General features: G+C 41.4%; 1 protein-coding gene across 3 annotated transcripts in view; it reads right to left on the bottom strand.

Moving 5' to 3' along the window:
• Nucleotides 1-16,975, bottom strand: part of WRNEXO (Werner syndrome-like exonuclease) — an 82,133-nt gene extending 65,158 nt beyond the window's left edge. The window contains exon 1 of one of the 3 annotated variants that reach the window (XR_016109131.1): nt 16,383-16,927. Coding sequence is in view for 2 of the 3 variants with exons in the window: in XM_088974976.1 (XP_088831102.1) it covers nt 16,383-16,842 (460 nt within the window). In the remaining variant the exon portion in view is untranslated. Of the gene's footprint in view, nt 1-16,382 lie in introns of all 3 variants that reach the window. The other 2 variants (XM_088974976.1, XM_088974978.1) reach the window with 2 other exon arrangements.
• Nucleotides 16,976-17,181: the final 206 nt, after the last annotated feature.

Below are 17,181 nucleotides of genomic sequence, written 5' to 3' on the forward strand. Positions count from 1 at the left end.
AGGGCTGATGATTCTTGGTGTTTTTCCTAAAGAAAAAGGTGTGTTACAGTAGTTGCATACTAGCTGTTTGACAATTTGCCTAGGTGACAAATCAGTGATCTCCTCTCACTCATAGCTTCATCAAATGGTAGCACTAAACCTACAATAGTTGTGCAATTAGATTTCACGACTTCTCAATTAGCTACAGTGAAACTCAATGGTACTAATTATATCCCATGGGCCAAATCGGTTGAGGTATCTCTCATTGCAAGAGGCAAGTTGAAGTACATCAAGGAGGGTCCATTGAAAAGTGAATTAGAAGGGTACAATGAATGGGTACAAGAGAATGCCCAAATTATGACATCACTTTGGAATAGTATGGAGAATCACATTAGTGTAAACCTTATGTTTCTAGACACGGCCAAAGAGATTTGGGACCATGCCAAGCAATTGTACTCTGGACAAGAAAATGTCACAAGCATTTACCAGTTGTACCAAGACTATTTTTCTCTTCAACAAGGGGATAAAAGTTTTGAAGAATACTATGCTTCTCTAAAAAGCTTAAGGAATGAGCTCAATGTTTATCAACCCCTATCCACTAATTTGAAGACTCAACACAAACAACAAGAACATCTAGATGTAGCAAGATTTTTATCTGGGTTAAGGTCTGAATTTGAACCAGTGCGGGCCCAAATCTTAGGGAGCAATGATCTTCCATCCTTGTCTGAGGTTTTTCTCTCGCATAAGGAGAGCCTCAAATGCACATAGTGATCATCCCCCACCTTCAGAGAGATCAACCATGGTAGTTTCCAGAGGAGGTTTTCCTAGTAGACATATGTGTGGTAGAGGTGGAGGAAATGTGAGGGGTTTTGGTCGTGGGCCCAGAGGTGCACGAGGAGGTGGTAGAGAGTTTGGTGGTGCAAGGGGCGGTGGTCGTCGTAATGGTAGTGGTCGCGGTTCAGCCCATAAATGCTCACATTGTGGACGAGAATGTCACACAATCCATTTTTGTTATGATCTTCATGGCCCTCCATCCTCCTGAGCTAACCAAGCAATGGTGAAAGGTGATTTTGGGAGTCTTAGTGTGACTAAAGATGCTCCTACTTCCAATGTTGGTAAGGATAAAAACACAATTTCTATCTCATGTGAGAAGTATGAAAAGCTTCGCTAGTCTGCCTCTTCTAGTTCTGCCACTGCTACACTTATGAAGTCAGGTACTGCTTGTCTTGCTTTTAGTTCTTCACCTTCACCTTGGGTAATTAATTTTGGAGCCTCAGACCACATGACTAGCTCCTCAGATAAGTTTATATCCTTGTCACTACCTTCTACTTCTCAAATTGTTACCTTAGTTGATGGTTCTTCTTCTGCTATTACCGGTACCGGTAATGTCTCTTGGTTCTAACCTTAGTTTACGCTCGGTTTTTTATGTTCCTAAGTTTCCCTTTAGTCTCTTGTCTATAAGTAAGCTTACCCAAACCTGTTAGTGTTCAGTAACATTTTATCCTTCATATTGTGTCTTTTAGGATCTTAAGACGGGGAAGACGATTGGTGGCGGTCATGAAGTTTGAGGACTGTACTACTCGGATGACCATGGTCCTCAGAAGGCTCTTCATTCCTCTCTTACACTACATCAGTGGCATTGTCGTCTTGGTCATCCTTCTTTGTGTGTTTTTAAAAAGCAAGTCCCAACCTTGGAGTTTGTAACTCAACTAGATTGTGAGTCATGTCAATTGAGTAAACATCATAGAGTGTCTTTTGTTCCTAGGGATGATAAGAGAGTCCTGAGTCCTTTTGCTTTAGTCCACTCAGATGTTTGGGGTCCTAGTCGTGTGTCATCTTATAATGGATTCAGATATTTTGTAATATTTATTGATGACTATTCAAGAATGACATGGATTTACTTAATGAAGGATCATTCAGAATTGTTCTCTGTTTTTCTATCTTTTCATGCTGAGATAAGGAATCAATTTGGTGTGTGCATTAAAGTGTTTCATTCAGATAATGCCAAGGAATACTTTCATAATAATTTTCAGTATTATTTTGACTCTCATGGTATTATACATCAGTCCTCATGTTCACACACTCCTCAGCAAAATTGTGTGGTTGAGAGAAAAAATTGCCATGTGATTGAAACTACTTGGACTTTGTTGATTCAAATGTCAGTTCCTAAAATCTATTGGAGTGATGCAGTTCTCACCTCTTGTTCTTCATAAACCATATGCCTTCTTCAGTCCTAGATGGTAAGTCACCTTTCTCTATCATGTTTCCTTCCACCTCGCCTTTCTTTCTTCCTCCTTGTTTGTTTGGTTGTGCGTTTTGTTCACAAATTGGGTCCAGGCCATGATATACTTGACTCTAGAGCTATTAGATATGTTTTTCTTTGTTACTCTCGTACTCAAAAAAAGTTACAAATGCTATGACCCTATTTTACAGAAAGTTTTTGTTGCTCCAAATGATACCTCCTTTGAGAGTTGATCCTATTTCTCAAGATGTGAACATTCTCCTTCTATTCCCCTTCCCTCTGAATTTGGTGATGTCTTTATTCCCTTGCCTACTATGGAGGAGCCTATTCAACCATCTATTCATAGAGTGTACTCTAGACGTGATAGTCAACCAAAATTGTCGCCAGTAGTTTATCCAACTCCAGCTTCTGACATGCCACCAGTGTCTTTGCCGTTGATAAATCCACCATCCCCAGATCTTGATCTTCCTAATGCCCTTCATAAAGGTAAGTGTACTTGCACAGATCACCCCCTTTCTCGGTATGTCTCCTTTGCTCAATTGTCCCCTTCACATCAACGTTTCATTTCCCTTCCATCCTTTGTTTCTCTATCGTGTTCTCTACAAGAAGCTCTCTCATCTCCTAACTAGAAGAAGGTGATGGATGAAGAATTCCATGCTCTTTAGTCCAATAATACCTGGGATCTCACTTCCTTACCACCTAGAAAGCAAGTCGTTGGTTGTCAATGGATATTTATAGTTAATCACCGTCAAGATGGCAGTTTTGTATGCCCTTAGCTTCAATCAGAATGATGTACTTTATGAGTTTATTGTAAATGAATAAAAGTACATATTTGATTCATGTTCCCTTGGTATGTTTCTGTGTAATACCCTTAAACTGGACACTTAATGAGACTCGTGTTAGTTTGGAATGTTAACAGCCAGTGGGTCGGTCTAGGGAGACCTATCCTGACAAGGCTGACATTGTCGTGCCACCAAGTCGGTTGGGGTGGCCTACCTCAGCTGCCAGGGTGAGACCCTAGGCACAGACAGTGTAGGATTAATTGAACCTATGAACAAGACCAGATTTCCAGTATTGCCCTAGACCTTGGAGATTGATGGGAAAAACTGGAAAATTACACCCGACCCCTAGACTCGATTATGATACTGCACTAGGTGTCGGATTGAGTTGTCTTTCATATACCAATCAGTGAGATCCTTAGCGGGGGTCAAAACCTGGGTATGTTGGGACAGTCAGAGAATTCATCGCATGCGGGGAACTGGAGAATGGTCTCTATGTTCTACATCCTTCTCTAGAAACTAACCTAACCAAAACTACGTCGGTCGAAAATCCCAAGAAAAGGAATCGTGATACAGTTAATTCCACGTGCCTCTGGCATTACTGACTTGGCCATCTCGGTATTGACCGAATCAAGACTAGTAAAGGATGGTCCTTTGGATTTTCTAACCTTAGAAAATCTTCCCACTTGTGAGCCTTGCCTTCAAAGTAAGATGACTAAGCGGCCATTTGACAGTCAGCCTGAAAGATCTGGAGGCACACTTGACCTAATACATACTGATGTATGTGGTCCCCTGAATGTTAGGACACGGAATCAACACGTGTACTTCATCACCTTTACAGATGATTTTTCACGATATGGTTACGTGTACCTAATGAGACACAAGTCTGAATCCTTTGAAAAGTTCAAAAAGTTCAAACAGGAAGTCGAGAAACAGTTATGGAGAGAAGTTAAGGCCCTATGATCGGATCGAGGTGGCGAGTATTTCTCTGACGAATTCAGGGACTACTTAAAGGACAATGGGATAGTGTCACAACTAGCCCATCCTACTACACCACAACTCAACGGTGTTTCAAAGAGGAGGAATAGAACCTTGTTGGACATGGTCCGGTCACTTCTTGTACGCTCGGAATTACCCACATCCTTTTGGGGATATGCATTAGAGACTGTTATCTACGTGCTGAATCGAGTTCCAACCAAATCAGTTCCGAAAACTCCATATGAACTATGGACCGGAAGGAAGCCAAGTGTAAGACACTTGAAGATTTGGGGTTGTCCTGCACACGTTAAAAGAACAAGTGCAGACAAGTTGGAATCCAAAACCATCCGTTGCCTATTTATAGGCTACCCAAAGGATTCAGTGGGTTATCTATTCTATGACCCAAGTGAGTAGAAAATGTTCTGCAGTCGAAACGCCCAATTCTTAGAATCCGAATACATCATGGACATTCACCGTCAAGAAATAGTTCTTGATGAGGAGAGCTCACGAGTAGTGGGAGATGTCCCACAAATTCCAGGTAGTGACCAACCTAGAAGGTCCACCCGGGTATCCAGACCACCAGTCTGATATGGTTATGACCAGGATACCTACCTGGTGGAAGCCTTGACTAGTGAAGAGGATCCCGTGACTTACGCGGAAGCTATGTTAGACATAGATTCCCAGAAGTGGGTGGAGGCCATGAGAGCTGAGATGGACTCGATGGAGACCAATGGAGTCTGGACTCTAGTAAATCCGCCCTCCGGGGTAAAAGCAATTGGTTGCAAATGGATCTACAAGAGGAAGAAGGGCCCCGAAGGCAGGATTGAGACCTACAAAGCTCGCTTGGTGACAAAAGGGTATACTCAGAAAGAAGGCATCGATTATGAGGAAACATTTTCGCCCGTGGCCATGCTTAAATCCATTAGGATCCTGTTAGCTGTAGCAGCATACCATAACTACGAGATTTGGCAAATGGATGTCAAAACCGCATTCCTGAATGGAGATCTTAATGAAGATATCCACATGCAGCAGCCGCAAGGCTTCATTGCTGCTGGTCAGGAACACATGGTATCTAACTCAATAGATCCATATATGGACTTAGGTAGGCTTCTAGGAGTTGGAACATCCGTTTTGATTCTACCGTCAAAACGTTTGACTTTGAGCAGAATCCGGATGAGCCCTGTGTTTACAGGAAATCCAGTGGGGATAAGATTACCTTTTTGGTATTGTACGTGGACAATATCCTACTCATTGGGAATGATGTAGGAATGTTGACTTCGGTCAAGGTATGGCTGTCACAGCAGTTCTCCATGAAAGATCTTGGAGAAGCTTCATACATACTGGGTCTTTGACTCTATAGAGATAGATCGAAGCGGATAATTGGATTATCCCAGGCTGCTTACATTGACAAATTTGTCAAAATGTATAGCATGGAAAACTCCAAGAAAGGAAATGTTCCTTTCAGACATGGAGTAACTCTCTCCAAAAAGATGTCTCCCAAGACTTCTGAGGAGATTGAGGGCATGAGAGACGTTCCCTATGCCTCAGCCGTAGGGAGCATCATGTATGCCATGCTGTGCACTCGCCCAGACATAGCTCAGGCGGTGAGTGTGGTAAGCAGATTCTAGGCTAACCCAGGGCAGGAGCATTGGACTGCTGTGAAGAACATACTTAAATACCTTCGAAGGACAAAAGAGTTTTGTCTAGTATTCGATGGTAGTTCACTACAAGTTCTGGGGTATACCGATGCCGATTTCCAGTCGGATCCAGATGATAGAAAATCTACATCTGGGTATGTTTTCACGATAGAATCGTGTGCTGTTTGCTGAAAAAGCAGCAAACAGGGGTCCACTGTAGACTCCACAATCGAGGCCGAGTACATTGCTGCAAGTGAAGCTGCCAAGGAAGCCGTGTGGATGAAGAAATTCATACACGAATTGGGAGTGATTACGTCCAGCACATCACCCATCCCGTTGTTGTGTGACAACAATGGAGCGATCGCCCAGGCTAAAGAGCCTCGAGCCCACTCGAAGTCAAAGCACATCGAGAGGAAGTACCATGTACTGCGGGAGATCGTTAGTAGAGGGAACGTCCTAATTCAGAAGGTAGCATCAACGGATAATGTGGCAGACCCATTGACTAAGCCACTGACACAGAAGGTGTTTGAGAAACACGTGGAAAGTATGGGACTCCGGCTTGTACCAGATTGGACCTAAGTGCAAATGGGAGCTGTTAGACAGTCTTGTATGCCCTTAGCTTCAATCGGATTTGATGTACTTTTGTTATTTAGTGGAAATAAATTAAAGTGCATGTTTGATTCATATTGTTTGGTGTAATTTTGTGTAAGACCCTAAAACTGATTTGGATTGGGATAACTCCCAAAATATTGGGAGGTTTCTTAATCAAGAAGAAAGGAGAAAACCCTAGCAGAAATATCAGATTTCGAACTAGGGGGTTTGAGGAAGCAAGAAACACATCCTGCAATCTGAGATCAAATCTCTCACAGACTCCAGAGAGAAGAGACAGTTCTGCCCTCTTCGTCCCTGGACTTCTCATCCTCCAATCGCCGCCACTCCCTGTTGGAAGATTGGATCTTTGCAGCAACAGGAAGTCAAGAAATCAGTTCTTGACAATAGTCTTGCAAAAAGACAAAAGGATTAGGTGTTCAAGGTTTCCAGAGGGTTCTTGTGAAGAATCCAGTGTGTAAGACGCAGCCTGCTGGTTCCGTTCCATCCACAGTTGTGTCATCTTCAGCAGGAGCGGATCTTGGTTACTTCTTTGGGCGTGAATACTAACTTTGGGAGATATTATTTATCTGGATCAGGTATAATCCTTCCTGTTTCCTTTTGGTTCAGATCTAGTTTGTTTATGGTTCAAGTAGGATCCTTGAATAATGTATTCTAAATTTAGGGAATATGATTCCCAGTTGGAAGAAGGTAGGAAATTTTTTTTTGAAATTCGTCCTCCATTCCGCACCCTTCTTGGCGTTCATTAGATGGATCCTACCATTCTTTCAAATACCTGATGGGCTAATCTTGCATCTGCCCACAGTCCCTGGGTGTTACAAGGTGGCTTGGCCCAGGGACCACTTAGGGTAAGTGTTGGGCCCATAGAGCCCATGAGATGGGTTTAAGGGGGTGCACTGTCCATAAACAGTGTATTCGGCCAGGCCTTATAATAAAGGCTGGGCCGAACCCATGTGGCTGAAGTGTAGATCAATGTTTGGGTCCCACGCCATACAAGGAAGCCCAACTGGGCAGCAGTTTGGAAGGCTAAGTGAATACATAATCTTAAATGGGCCTTAAGCCCATTTCGAACTGGGCTGATTTGATTAGTCATTTAAAGGGGCGAGTTCTGAGATGGATCAACTGATAGGATTGGACCCAGACCCTATCCACTTAGAGAGTCCAAGATCTAAATGAGATTTAGATCTGGAAGCCTACTAATTAGATTAGGAGATGGCTGATCTGATCTGCAGATAAGATAAGGGTTATCCCTTATCACTTAAAGTGACTTCTTATCCAAATATGATTTGGATTAGCAACTCCTAATGGGATTAGGAGCTGATGCCTTTAAGATTATAAAAGGAGGAGGGGGCGGCAGCCTTTAGACATGCAATACACAATTCCTGTCTTCAGAGCTGAAATCACAAGAAGAGAGAATTATGCTCCCTGTGAATACAGGAGTAATCAAGATTCGATCTCCTCCTTTCTACAGGAGTAATCAAGATTCGATCTTGATACCAATATTTTGGAGAAAGATTGGTTGGAGCTGTATTCACAAGCCATCCAGTTGATTCTTACGAAGGGTCAAGTTCTTTTGGAAGAACACTGCTGATTCTGCTCCACCCTGCACTGCGTCATCTTCAGTGGGAGCAGATTTTGGATCCTTCCTTGGGCGTGAACAACTCCATTGGGAGATACTGTTTCTCCGTATCAAGTATAATCCCTTCCTACTCCTTTTGGTTCAAATCTAGTTCAGTTCATGGTTCAAGAATGATCATTGAAAATATGATTTTCTAAATAGGGAATTCAATTCCCAATTGAAGGGAGAGAAAAATTTTTGAAATTCGCCCCCCTTATTCCGCAATCTTTGGGCGTCCATGTGATGGATATCCTATCCCTTCATATTCAGAAACCTTCTCTCCTGTGGCTAAAATAGGTTTTGTAAGAGTGCTCATTTGTTTAGCTACCCACTTTGGTTGACCCCTATTTCAGCTTGATGTCAAAAATGCGTTTCTCCATGGTGATCTTCAAGAGGAGGTATATATGGAGCAACCTTCTAAGTATGTTGCTCAGGGGGAGTGAGGAGAGGTGTGTCGATTGAAGAAGGCTATCTATGGGCTGAAGCAATCACCACGGGCATGGTTCAATCATTTTAGTAGTGTGTGCAAGATTTTGGCTTGAAACAATGCAATGTTGATCACTCTGCGTTTAGTAAAGACTCGTCATCTGGGAAGATCATTCTAGTAGTGTATGCTGATGATATTGTTCTCACTAGCAATGATACACATGGAATTGATGAGTTGAAATAGTTCCTACAGCAACAAATTCAAACTAAAGATCTAGGAACCTTGAAGTACTTTCTTGGAATTGAGGTAGCTCAATCAAAGTGGGGAATCTCTATGTCCCAAAGAAAGTATGTTTTAGATGTGTTGGATGAAACTAGGTTGTTAGGATCCAAGCCAGTTGAAACTTCCATGAATCCCAATGTGAAGATGACTGATAGTCAAGGGGAGCCATTAGAAGACCCTACAAGGTATCGAAGACCGGTAGGCAAGTTGATCTATCATACCATAACTAGGCCTGACATCTCCTTTAGTGTTGGAGTCCTGAGGGTGTTGAAGTATCTAAAGGGTGCTCCTGGTCGAGGGCTTTTGTATAAGAAAGGGGGAGATATGTCTCTGGTAGGGTACTCAGATGCATATTGGGCAGGGCCTCCGATGGACAGGAAGCCTACTACAAGTTATTGTACTTTCTTGTGCAAAAATCTCATTACTTGGAAGAGTAAGAAGCAAAACGTAGTTGCTAGGAGTAGCATTAGAGCTGAATACAGGGCAACGGCCCATGCTACCTGTGAGCTAGTCTAGTTGAAGCATCTTCTTCTGGAGATGAATATCACAATTTGTCAACCCATTAAATTGTTTTGTGACAACCACGCTACAACACATATTGCCTCAGTAGCTGATATTTTTACTAAAAGTGTGGGTCGCTCAAGGATGGACTATATTTGTAACAAACTGAAACTATATGATATATATGCTCCAGCTTGAGGGGGAGTGTCAGAATTGTTAGAAATAGTTAACAGGGGCAGTATTGTCATTTTCATGTTATTCTTTCTCTCTTATATCTTTTGTAATTTTCCTAAGGGTATTGTAGTCATTTCATCCTTAGTAGAATGTTAATACAACCTGGGTCGACAATAAGGAGAGGTGAACAGATTTCTCCTTTCTAGTCTTCCCTCTTTTCTTCTCATTTTCTTCTCTTTCCCTTTCCTTTCTCTTCCTCTCTTCTCTTTCTTTCTTATATCCTTTCCTTCATTTTTTCTTACTTTATTAAAGTTGGAACAGGAAGGATATGCCTAGTCCTCATGTATAACACCTTGTCCATAATCTTGTATAGGCCATTCACCAAGATGATTGGCCTAAAGTCTCTCAGGTGTGAAGCATCAGATTTCTTAGGGACCAAAGCTATAAAGTGAGTTTCAAACCCAGATTAATTAGTCCTCTTCTGTAAAACTAATCAAATACAAACAAGAGGTCCTCCTTCAATATGTCCCAACAATCTTGGTAGAATGCCATTGTAAAGACATCTGGCCCGAGTGCTTTTGATCTATCCATAGAGAACACTACTTCTTTCAGTTCATCCAACTTAAATTCGACCACTCTAGTCCATCTACCCACACCCTACCATTCAAGGACCTAAAAAAATATATGAAATGATCCAAAAAAGCTCGAGCTATCTCATCTTGTTGAGTGGTAGTTGAACCCTCCACCGCTAATTTGGACCTTTCTTCGTTCAAGTTCAGCTCTTCAATTTGGTCAATGACAGCTTGTTTGCTTTCTTCCAATCTCCCAAACTCCAACTCATCCCAATCCTTTATTTTAGTTTTCAGGTATTAAAGCTTCTTATGGAATCCCATTCCTTTCCATTTCAAAATAGGATCATGTTCCACCCACCAATCCTTAACCTTCTTAATGAATCCCAAGTGGCACAACCAAATATTTTTCAAATCTAAATGGAGACAGCCCAGCACTACTCAATTCCTCCTTACAAGTCACTATGGGTCAATGGTTAAAAGTAACTCTTGGAAGGGTTCTAGAGGTCAGTCCTCCCCAATGTTCTTTCCAATCAAGTGTAAAGAAAAACATATTCAATTATAACATATCGTGTTTGGTTGGAGGATGGACCAAGTAGATTTACTATGCAAGAGTGGAAGTTCCTTCAATTCAAAAGTATCCACAAACTGGTTGAATTTCCTCATACTTGTAGTCACCTCTGCCTGGAATTATTAGTTTCCTTTGTAAATCTGATTTCAATAAAGTCTCCTCCTAACCATTGACCCTCCCACAATCTGCTGATATCCTCCAATTCTTCCCACATTTCTTCCCTTTCCATGTAATCATTGGGGCCATAAAGATTAACACCCACTCACTGTTTCACCAGAGTCGCTAGGCCCCAAGACAACCCCCATGAAGGTGTCATTGCCCACTGAATTCCCCTAGCTTTCCAAACGCTCCTTGCCATTTGCCGTCAAATTCTGTCTGTTTGGACTCCTGAAGTAACACCACATCTGGGTTCAGCTTCCCAATCACTTAGTCCCCTTCCTCCATTCCCCTTTTTGCACTAAACATTTTATCCCCCTCCACTTCCAATATTAATCTTACAACCACACTCAATTTCCTTTTCCTCACCTTAAGATCATACTTCTTTTGTAAGTAGATTTTCAGTTCAGCCATATCCTTGGTCATCAATAATTAATCCCTCTTTCCCTCCCATCCTAGAATCTATTCTCTCCTCTACACCCTCTTGCCCTCCATTCTCTGTTCCCACAACTTCTTCATTGCCTATCTAATCCTTCTTTTTGCATTTCCTCTCTTTCAATTCTTTCAATAACCTCTCAATGAGCTCCCATATTTTATTACCCTTATCCACTTCTTCCTCAAACACAATTCCTTGCCTTCTACTTCTGGTCTTTTCAAATTCAGCTACCTCCCCAGAAACTCCTATTTGGGCTTCTGGCTCTGGAACAGGAAGAGAACCTGAAACAAAAGCTTCAGACAAGGGGCAAGCATTAGTATCTAAACCCAAAATGACAAGGTTACTTGGACTTGGTTATGGGGAAGACTCTGTGACTGGATTCCTTGTGAAACACAAAAATTCCTACTCAAGCCTTGTTGATGATCCTTAGCTACTTCCTTATAGACACCCTGCCTAGATATTTGGCCTGGAACTAGTTCTCCTTTATTTGAGTTATGGTTTTCCCCCGCGACAACCTTACTGTACATCGCACCATGTACTACTACTCCCTCATAATCCGGAACTGAGGAGTCTTCTTCCCTATTTCCACCCAACTCTTCCAGAAAAAGTATTTCCAGGTTTTGAGTCTCCCCACCACCTTCTCCGAAATCATCATCATCCCCAATACTTCCTAAACTGGTCACTGAATTTGACCCATCATCATCGTCCGCCACATTGCAAGCTACCCAGCCTCCATCCTCTTCTTCCTTCCCTTCTGTTTGATTCCCCAGATACCTTGGGTTAGGGCAATCAGACCACTAGAGGATAGAGAGACATTATCCACCACATCAAACCTTAATTCCATCAAAGCAATAACAGCGGGGGGTCTGTTCTTTTTTGGGATAATGATAGATGTCCAGTAACAACTGGGGTTGAGGCCTTCCCCCAACTTACGTGAATACTTAAGTTGTCACATGGGTTGGGCTGATCCTTGCCCGGTCTTCTCAAGGGCTTGATTGATTCTCTCGATTGGACCACCTACATCGGATTCCTTAGTAAACCCCAAATTCAAGTCCCACCTCCAGTCTGTTCAGATTCCAAAAAATTCCCCTCTTTGTCTTTCCCCTTTCAGCCTCTCCAGCTATTCCACATGTACCCTGTCCAGCCATCCACATCATCGTCATCTTCAACCCCAGTACCTTCTCTCCACAAAAATACTCTTCTGAAGCTAACCAAACTTTGCAACAAATCACAACCGAGAACATTTCAGATGGCTGAAGTAGGTTATCAGGTTTCACCCCAGCAATCTGTACCTTTGCTGCATGCAGATCATTCAGAGAACCCCTCCTGCCACTTTCCCAATCTTCTCAAGAAATGGTTCTCTCCAAAGATGGAATGGAGTCCCTTGTCTGTTACAACTGGTGTATATATACAAGTTAATATATATAAATGTATAATATATATTTAATATTTTTAATATATTAAATTATATGCATAATTTAATATATGTATTATTAAATGTATAATATATTAAATAAATTAATAATATATATAATATTTTCAGTAGGTTTATTATAATCGAATCCATTGGATCAGAATCGACCGGTTTGGTTTTGGGTCTAAAATTACAGACCTTAACGGGTCCGGATTCGGTTCCAGGTCCTTAATCTTCTTCTCATCATGAGGGGCCCGTTGGAAAGAAAATGGAGACACACTGTTTCAGGAAAAGCAAGATGACTTTGCAGTTGATTTCTAGGAATTATTTTGGCTGCAGAACATCGATTACTAGGAGGAAATCCAAAAGCAACGGATCAAAAAATGGAAAGGCCGATGAGGTTTCAGAATGGGTGGTAACAAAATTTAACAAAGAAAAGAGTGTGATCAGTATGAATATTGGACAGGTTTATCCTCCTTTGAAAGGACCTATTCAAGAAACCAGAGCGATGGAGAGTTTGTCTCCTTCTGCCGATCTAGTTTCTGTGGATGCTAAATGTAGGGAAGAAAAAAGCCAGATTTTTCTCACAGCTTCAAAGAGAGTAGAGCAAGAGAACTCGCAGCCTGGTTGTGGCAGAGAGGAAGAGCTCAATTTCCCCTTGTCTATTGTTGAGGAAGAGTAGTGCCAGAAATTCGAGTTACTAGGGCTGAAGTGTGCTTGCGAGAGAATGATACTACTCTTCCGGATGGTTCTTTCAACTCAGAGCGGAGTTCCAAAACTTTTGATGGAGACATTGTAATTTCTCAGATGGTAAGGGGTCTGAGGAAGGAACACGCAGGGAACAAGGAAACTTGGGGTATTGAAACAACAAAAATCACTTCTGAATTCATCATTAAGTTCTAAGAAGACTAAGAAGACCAACACTGGGCATCTAATTCACATTACAAAGATATTCTCCAGGTTGAAAGATGGGCTCACAAGTGTGGGCCCAAGTAGCAAATTCAACAGAGTCTATAGAAGGAAAAATGTGAAGGACAAAGCTTGTTAGATCAGAGACTTTATTGCTGAGAATTTATCAAGTTGCACTCCAGTCAGCAGTGTTAAGGGTGATAATTCAGCAGACCCCAGTGAAGAGGTTTTGGCAAGAGAAGGGGTGATGTCAGAGGAAGAGGATGGCTCAATGTAAACAAGAAGGGGGCATAGGGGGTCTCTTTGTCTTGTCCCCCTCGAAGCCGGGAAAAAATCCACTACTGTCCCATTTACTAGAATAGAATAATGAGAAGTCCTAACACACCCACTTGCACAACTTATCTCCAAAAACAAAGCTTACCATCACCTCCAAAAGTTACAACCAATCCACCAAGTCATATGCTATCTCCAAGTCAAGCTTGCACACCATTCCTTTCTTTCATGACTTCTTAAAGTCCTTAACATTTTCATTTGCAATTAAGATGTGGTCAATTATCCATCTCCCTTTCACAAAAGCTCCTTGATTAGGTGTAATATTTTTTTTTTTTGAAAAAGGTAAAGTAATTATTTATTAGAAATAGAACTAGATTACAGTATACAATAGGCCCCCAAAGCAGCATATCCAGAGGCCAGCAACCTAGAAATACATTACAAGTTTAATAAACTATCAGCAATCAGCTGGGCACCCAATACCCTTGGTTGAACCCCTTTAACAGCAGCAGTCCAAGAGACTAACCTTCCAAAAGTAAAGGAGATTAGTTATTTATCAAAAAAAAAAGTGAAGGAGATTAGTTGGTCCACTTCACTATGTCTGTCCTAGAAGATTCTTCTGTTTATTTCTGCCCAAATGGTGTTGATTACTACTGCAGGAGTGGAGGACCACACAAATTTTGCTAACTTGGACAGGCCATTCCGGTCCCAACACCACAAGAGGTCAAGAACAGTCGTTGGTATAACCCAAGAAAGATGCCAAGAGGAGAAGAAGTTGTTAGAAACTATAGTGGAAACCGGGCAGTGCAGAAATAAGTGATTGTTGTCTTCTTCCACTTGATTACAGAGAACACAAGACAAATCCTGGAGCTGGATTCCTCTCCTTTCAAGGTTCTTTTTGGAGAGAATTCAAAGCCACAGAAAAGACAGGCATTTAGCTTTGAAGGGACAATCAGGTTCCAGACTTTTTCAGCAAGAAAATCAGCTTAAGGACCAATTGGAAGATTCCTGACAAAAGAACTGACAGAGAACAAACCATAATAATATTGGGGAGAACTTGCTTAATTCTCAAAGACAACACCTTAGCTATAATCTTTTACAAGCTGTTCACCAAACTAATTGGCCTAAAATCCTTCATGTAGGTATCATCCTTCTTCTTTGGTAACAAAGCAATGAAAGTGAAATTCAACCCTGGATTTTTTTTTTTTTTTGATAAATAACTTGAAATTTTATTAGAACTTTAGGTAAAAGCTTTGCGAGCATCCCTTAAGAGAGGCACAAGAAACTACCTCTCTATAAAACAACAAAAGCAAGCTACATTTGAGCCTAGAACAGAAATTTCCTATTCACCACTTGCTTAGCCAAAGCATCCACCATCCCATTTACAGATCTCCTCACCCGTTGTATCCTAAGGTTCATATTCCTGATGAGTCATCTAAAATTTTTTCATTCTTGTAGCACCAAATTATGGAGTATGGATCCTTTAACCATCTCACCACCACTTTTGAATCCCCTTCAATATGTCCCACCACCAAATTCATCCTTGGATTAATCACTCTCCTCTTGTAAAACTAATCAAAAACTAGCAGATTGCCCATCTCCAACATGCCCCAACAATTTTGATAAAATGCAATTGTAAAGCCATCTAGGCCTGATGCTTTTGATTTGTCCATAGAAAACACTGTTTCTTTTATTTCTTCTAATTCAAGCTTTCTTTCTAATAAGGACATGACTTGAGTTTTGTAGAGAGGAAGAAGGATGACATGCATTTGGTTATAGTTACTTGAACATGGGCATCTCAGCATTTCAGGCAGGAGCAAGACAACCATCAGGGGTGGAGCCAGGAGAGGCAGAGGGGGTCCATCCCCCCCCCCCCAATGCTTTGAAAATCCCCACAATACTCATTTAAATGTCGCCTATATTTTGGTTCCCCTAGCCCTGTTTACTACCTTTTGGCCACCCTATCTATGTTTACTAGTTTTTGGCTCCCCTTAAGAAAAAATCCTAGCTCCACCCCTTACAACTATAGAGAATACTAGTCTAGGGTACTACAACCCTCGCCACCCCACCCAAAAAAAAAAGAAAAAAAATATGCAACAAATGTAGGGATTTGGTTTCGTTGATTCCAAGGTTTTCCATAGTTCTCTAGTTTTTCTAAAAATCTTGAACTTGTGAGATAAAGAGTGTTTTTTAATTAAATGGTGTTTTTTTTTTTTTTTGGCTGAGATAATCTCAAACGCTTGATTGTAATGGATATAGATGCATGAGCTTGAATTAATTTGAACTGTAGTTACCGTAAGGAGTCCATAATAGGTCGTCTTCATGGCTTCCCTATTTATATGGCTAGGTCATCATCCGATTGAGCTTATGAAACAGAGAAGCCATTGTTCTTTCCATCGCAAAACAGTGCTTGAAATGGGTGATCAACCTGAAGCCATCACAGTGACTAGGGCAGCATTGCAGTATTCGGCAACAGCATCTTCTCAACCTCGAAGAACGTCGATTAAAATTGGAGTGCAACGGCGACCAACCCATCTCGTTTTCAGAACAGAGCTTCACGACCCAAAAAAAAAAAACAATGGCAGGTGTACATTCGATTAATTTTTATGACAGAACTAACAGTAACAGTATGCTCCTTGATATAGTTGGCTCCGCCCTTCAATAGCTTCACTCTTTATATTTCTTAAGTTTCTCTTTCTTTTTCCCAATACCCATTTAATGAAGCTCAGAAATTACTATGAACAAATACAACTACATTGAAGGATCTAGTCGTGAAATTTGAAAAATCTACCTAAAAACTACAAAATGCAAAGAAACAAAGAAGTGTGTACCTTGACAAGGAGCAAGTTTAGAATGTAGACTCCTAGAGCCAGATGATGCACAGACAGAATATGACCTCTGCATCGAACAGATTCCAACTTCGGAGACCCCTATTTGACGGTCACGATTAGAAGTTGCAGAGAGTTGACAACCTATAAGTGTAGTGGGCAAACGGCGGCCATTCGATCGAACCTCCTTGTCATCGGCACAAGGTCGACTCCGCTTTGTCGACGACGACGATGAACGTTCAAGCACTGCGTCGATTTCATCGAGCTCTTCCTGGGTGATAGGCTGGTCCCAATCTGAGATTGAGGGGAATGTAAGAGCTGAGGACGTTAAATCAGTTGCATATACCCTTTCGGGTTCCATCTGCAGTTTCGTCGAGATACTTCGGACCGTTTGCAAGAGGAAATTTTTTAAGCTTAACGCGGGGCGGGTGTCACAAACACGGCAAGCAGCTGATCTTGACATGGCTGAGGCCTCACAGGTGCATTGCCTGCGGCCCCAGTGAAATGTACAAATCGGCAATGGCGAAAGCCTTTAATCCGAAATTTTGGGGCGGGAAAACTTTGACTGTTGCCAACGGGTGCCCATGAAATACGACAAATCGAATGAAAAAAACAAACCGGTTAAACAAATTGACAGATTCGGTTTCACTTTGGTTCTCGAAAAACCAAAGGCACCGATTTGGTTTTTGTTAACAAAAAAAATGGTGTTAATTGAACCAATTGATATATATTATAAATATATTATATATTTCACTATATATTATAAATATAATATATATTTATTATTTATATATAATATATA

This window comes from Nelumbo lutea, chromosome 3, assembly GCF_056320005.1.
Source record: "Nelumbo lutea isolate HS-2025 chromosome 3, American lotus-T2T, whole genome shotgun sequence".
In the NCBI taxonomy this organism is placed as follows: Eukaryota; Viridiplantae; Streptophyta; class Magnoliopsida; order Proteales; family Nelumbonaceae; genus Nelumbo; species Nelumbo lutea.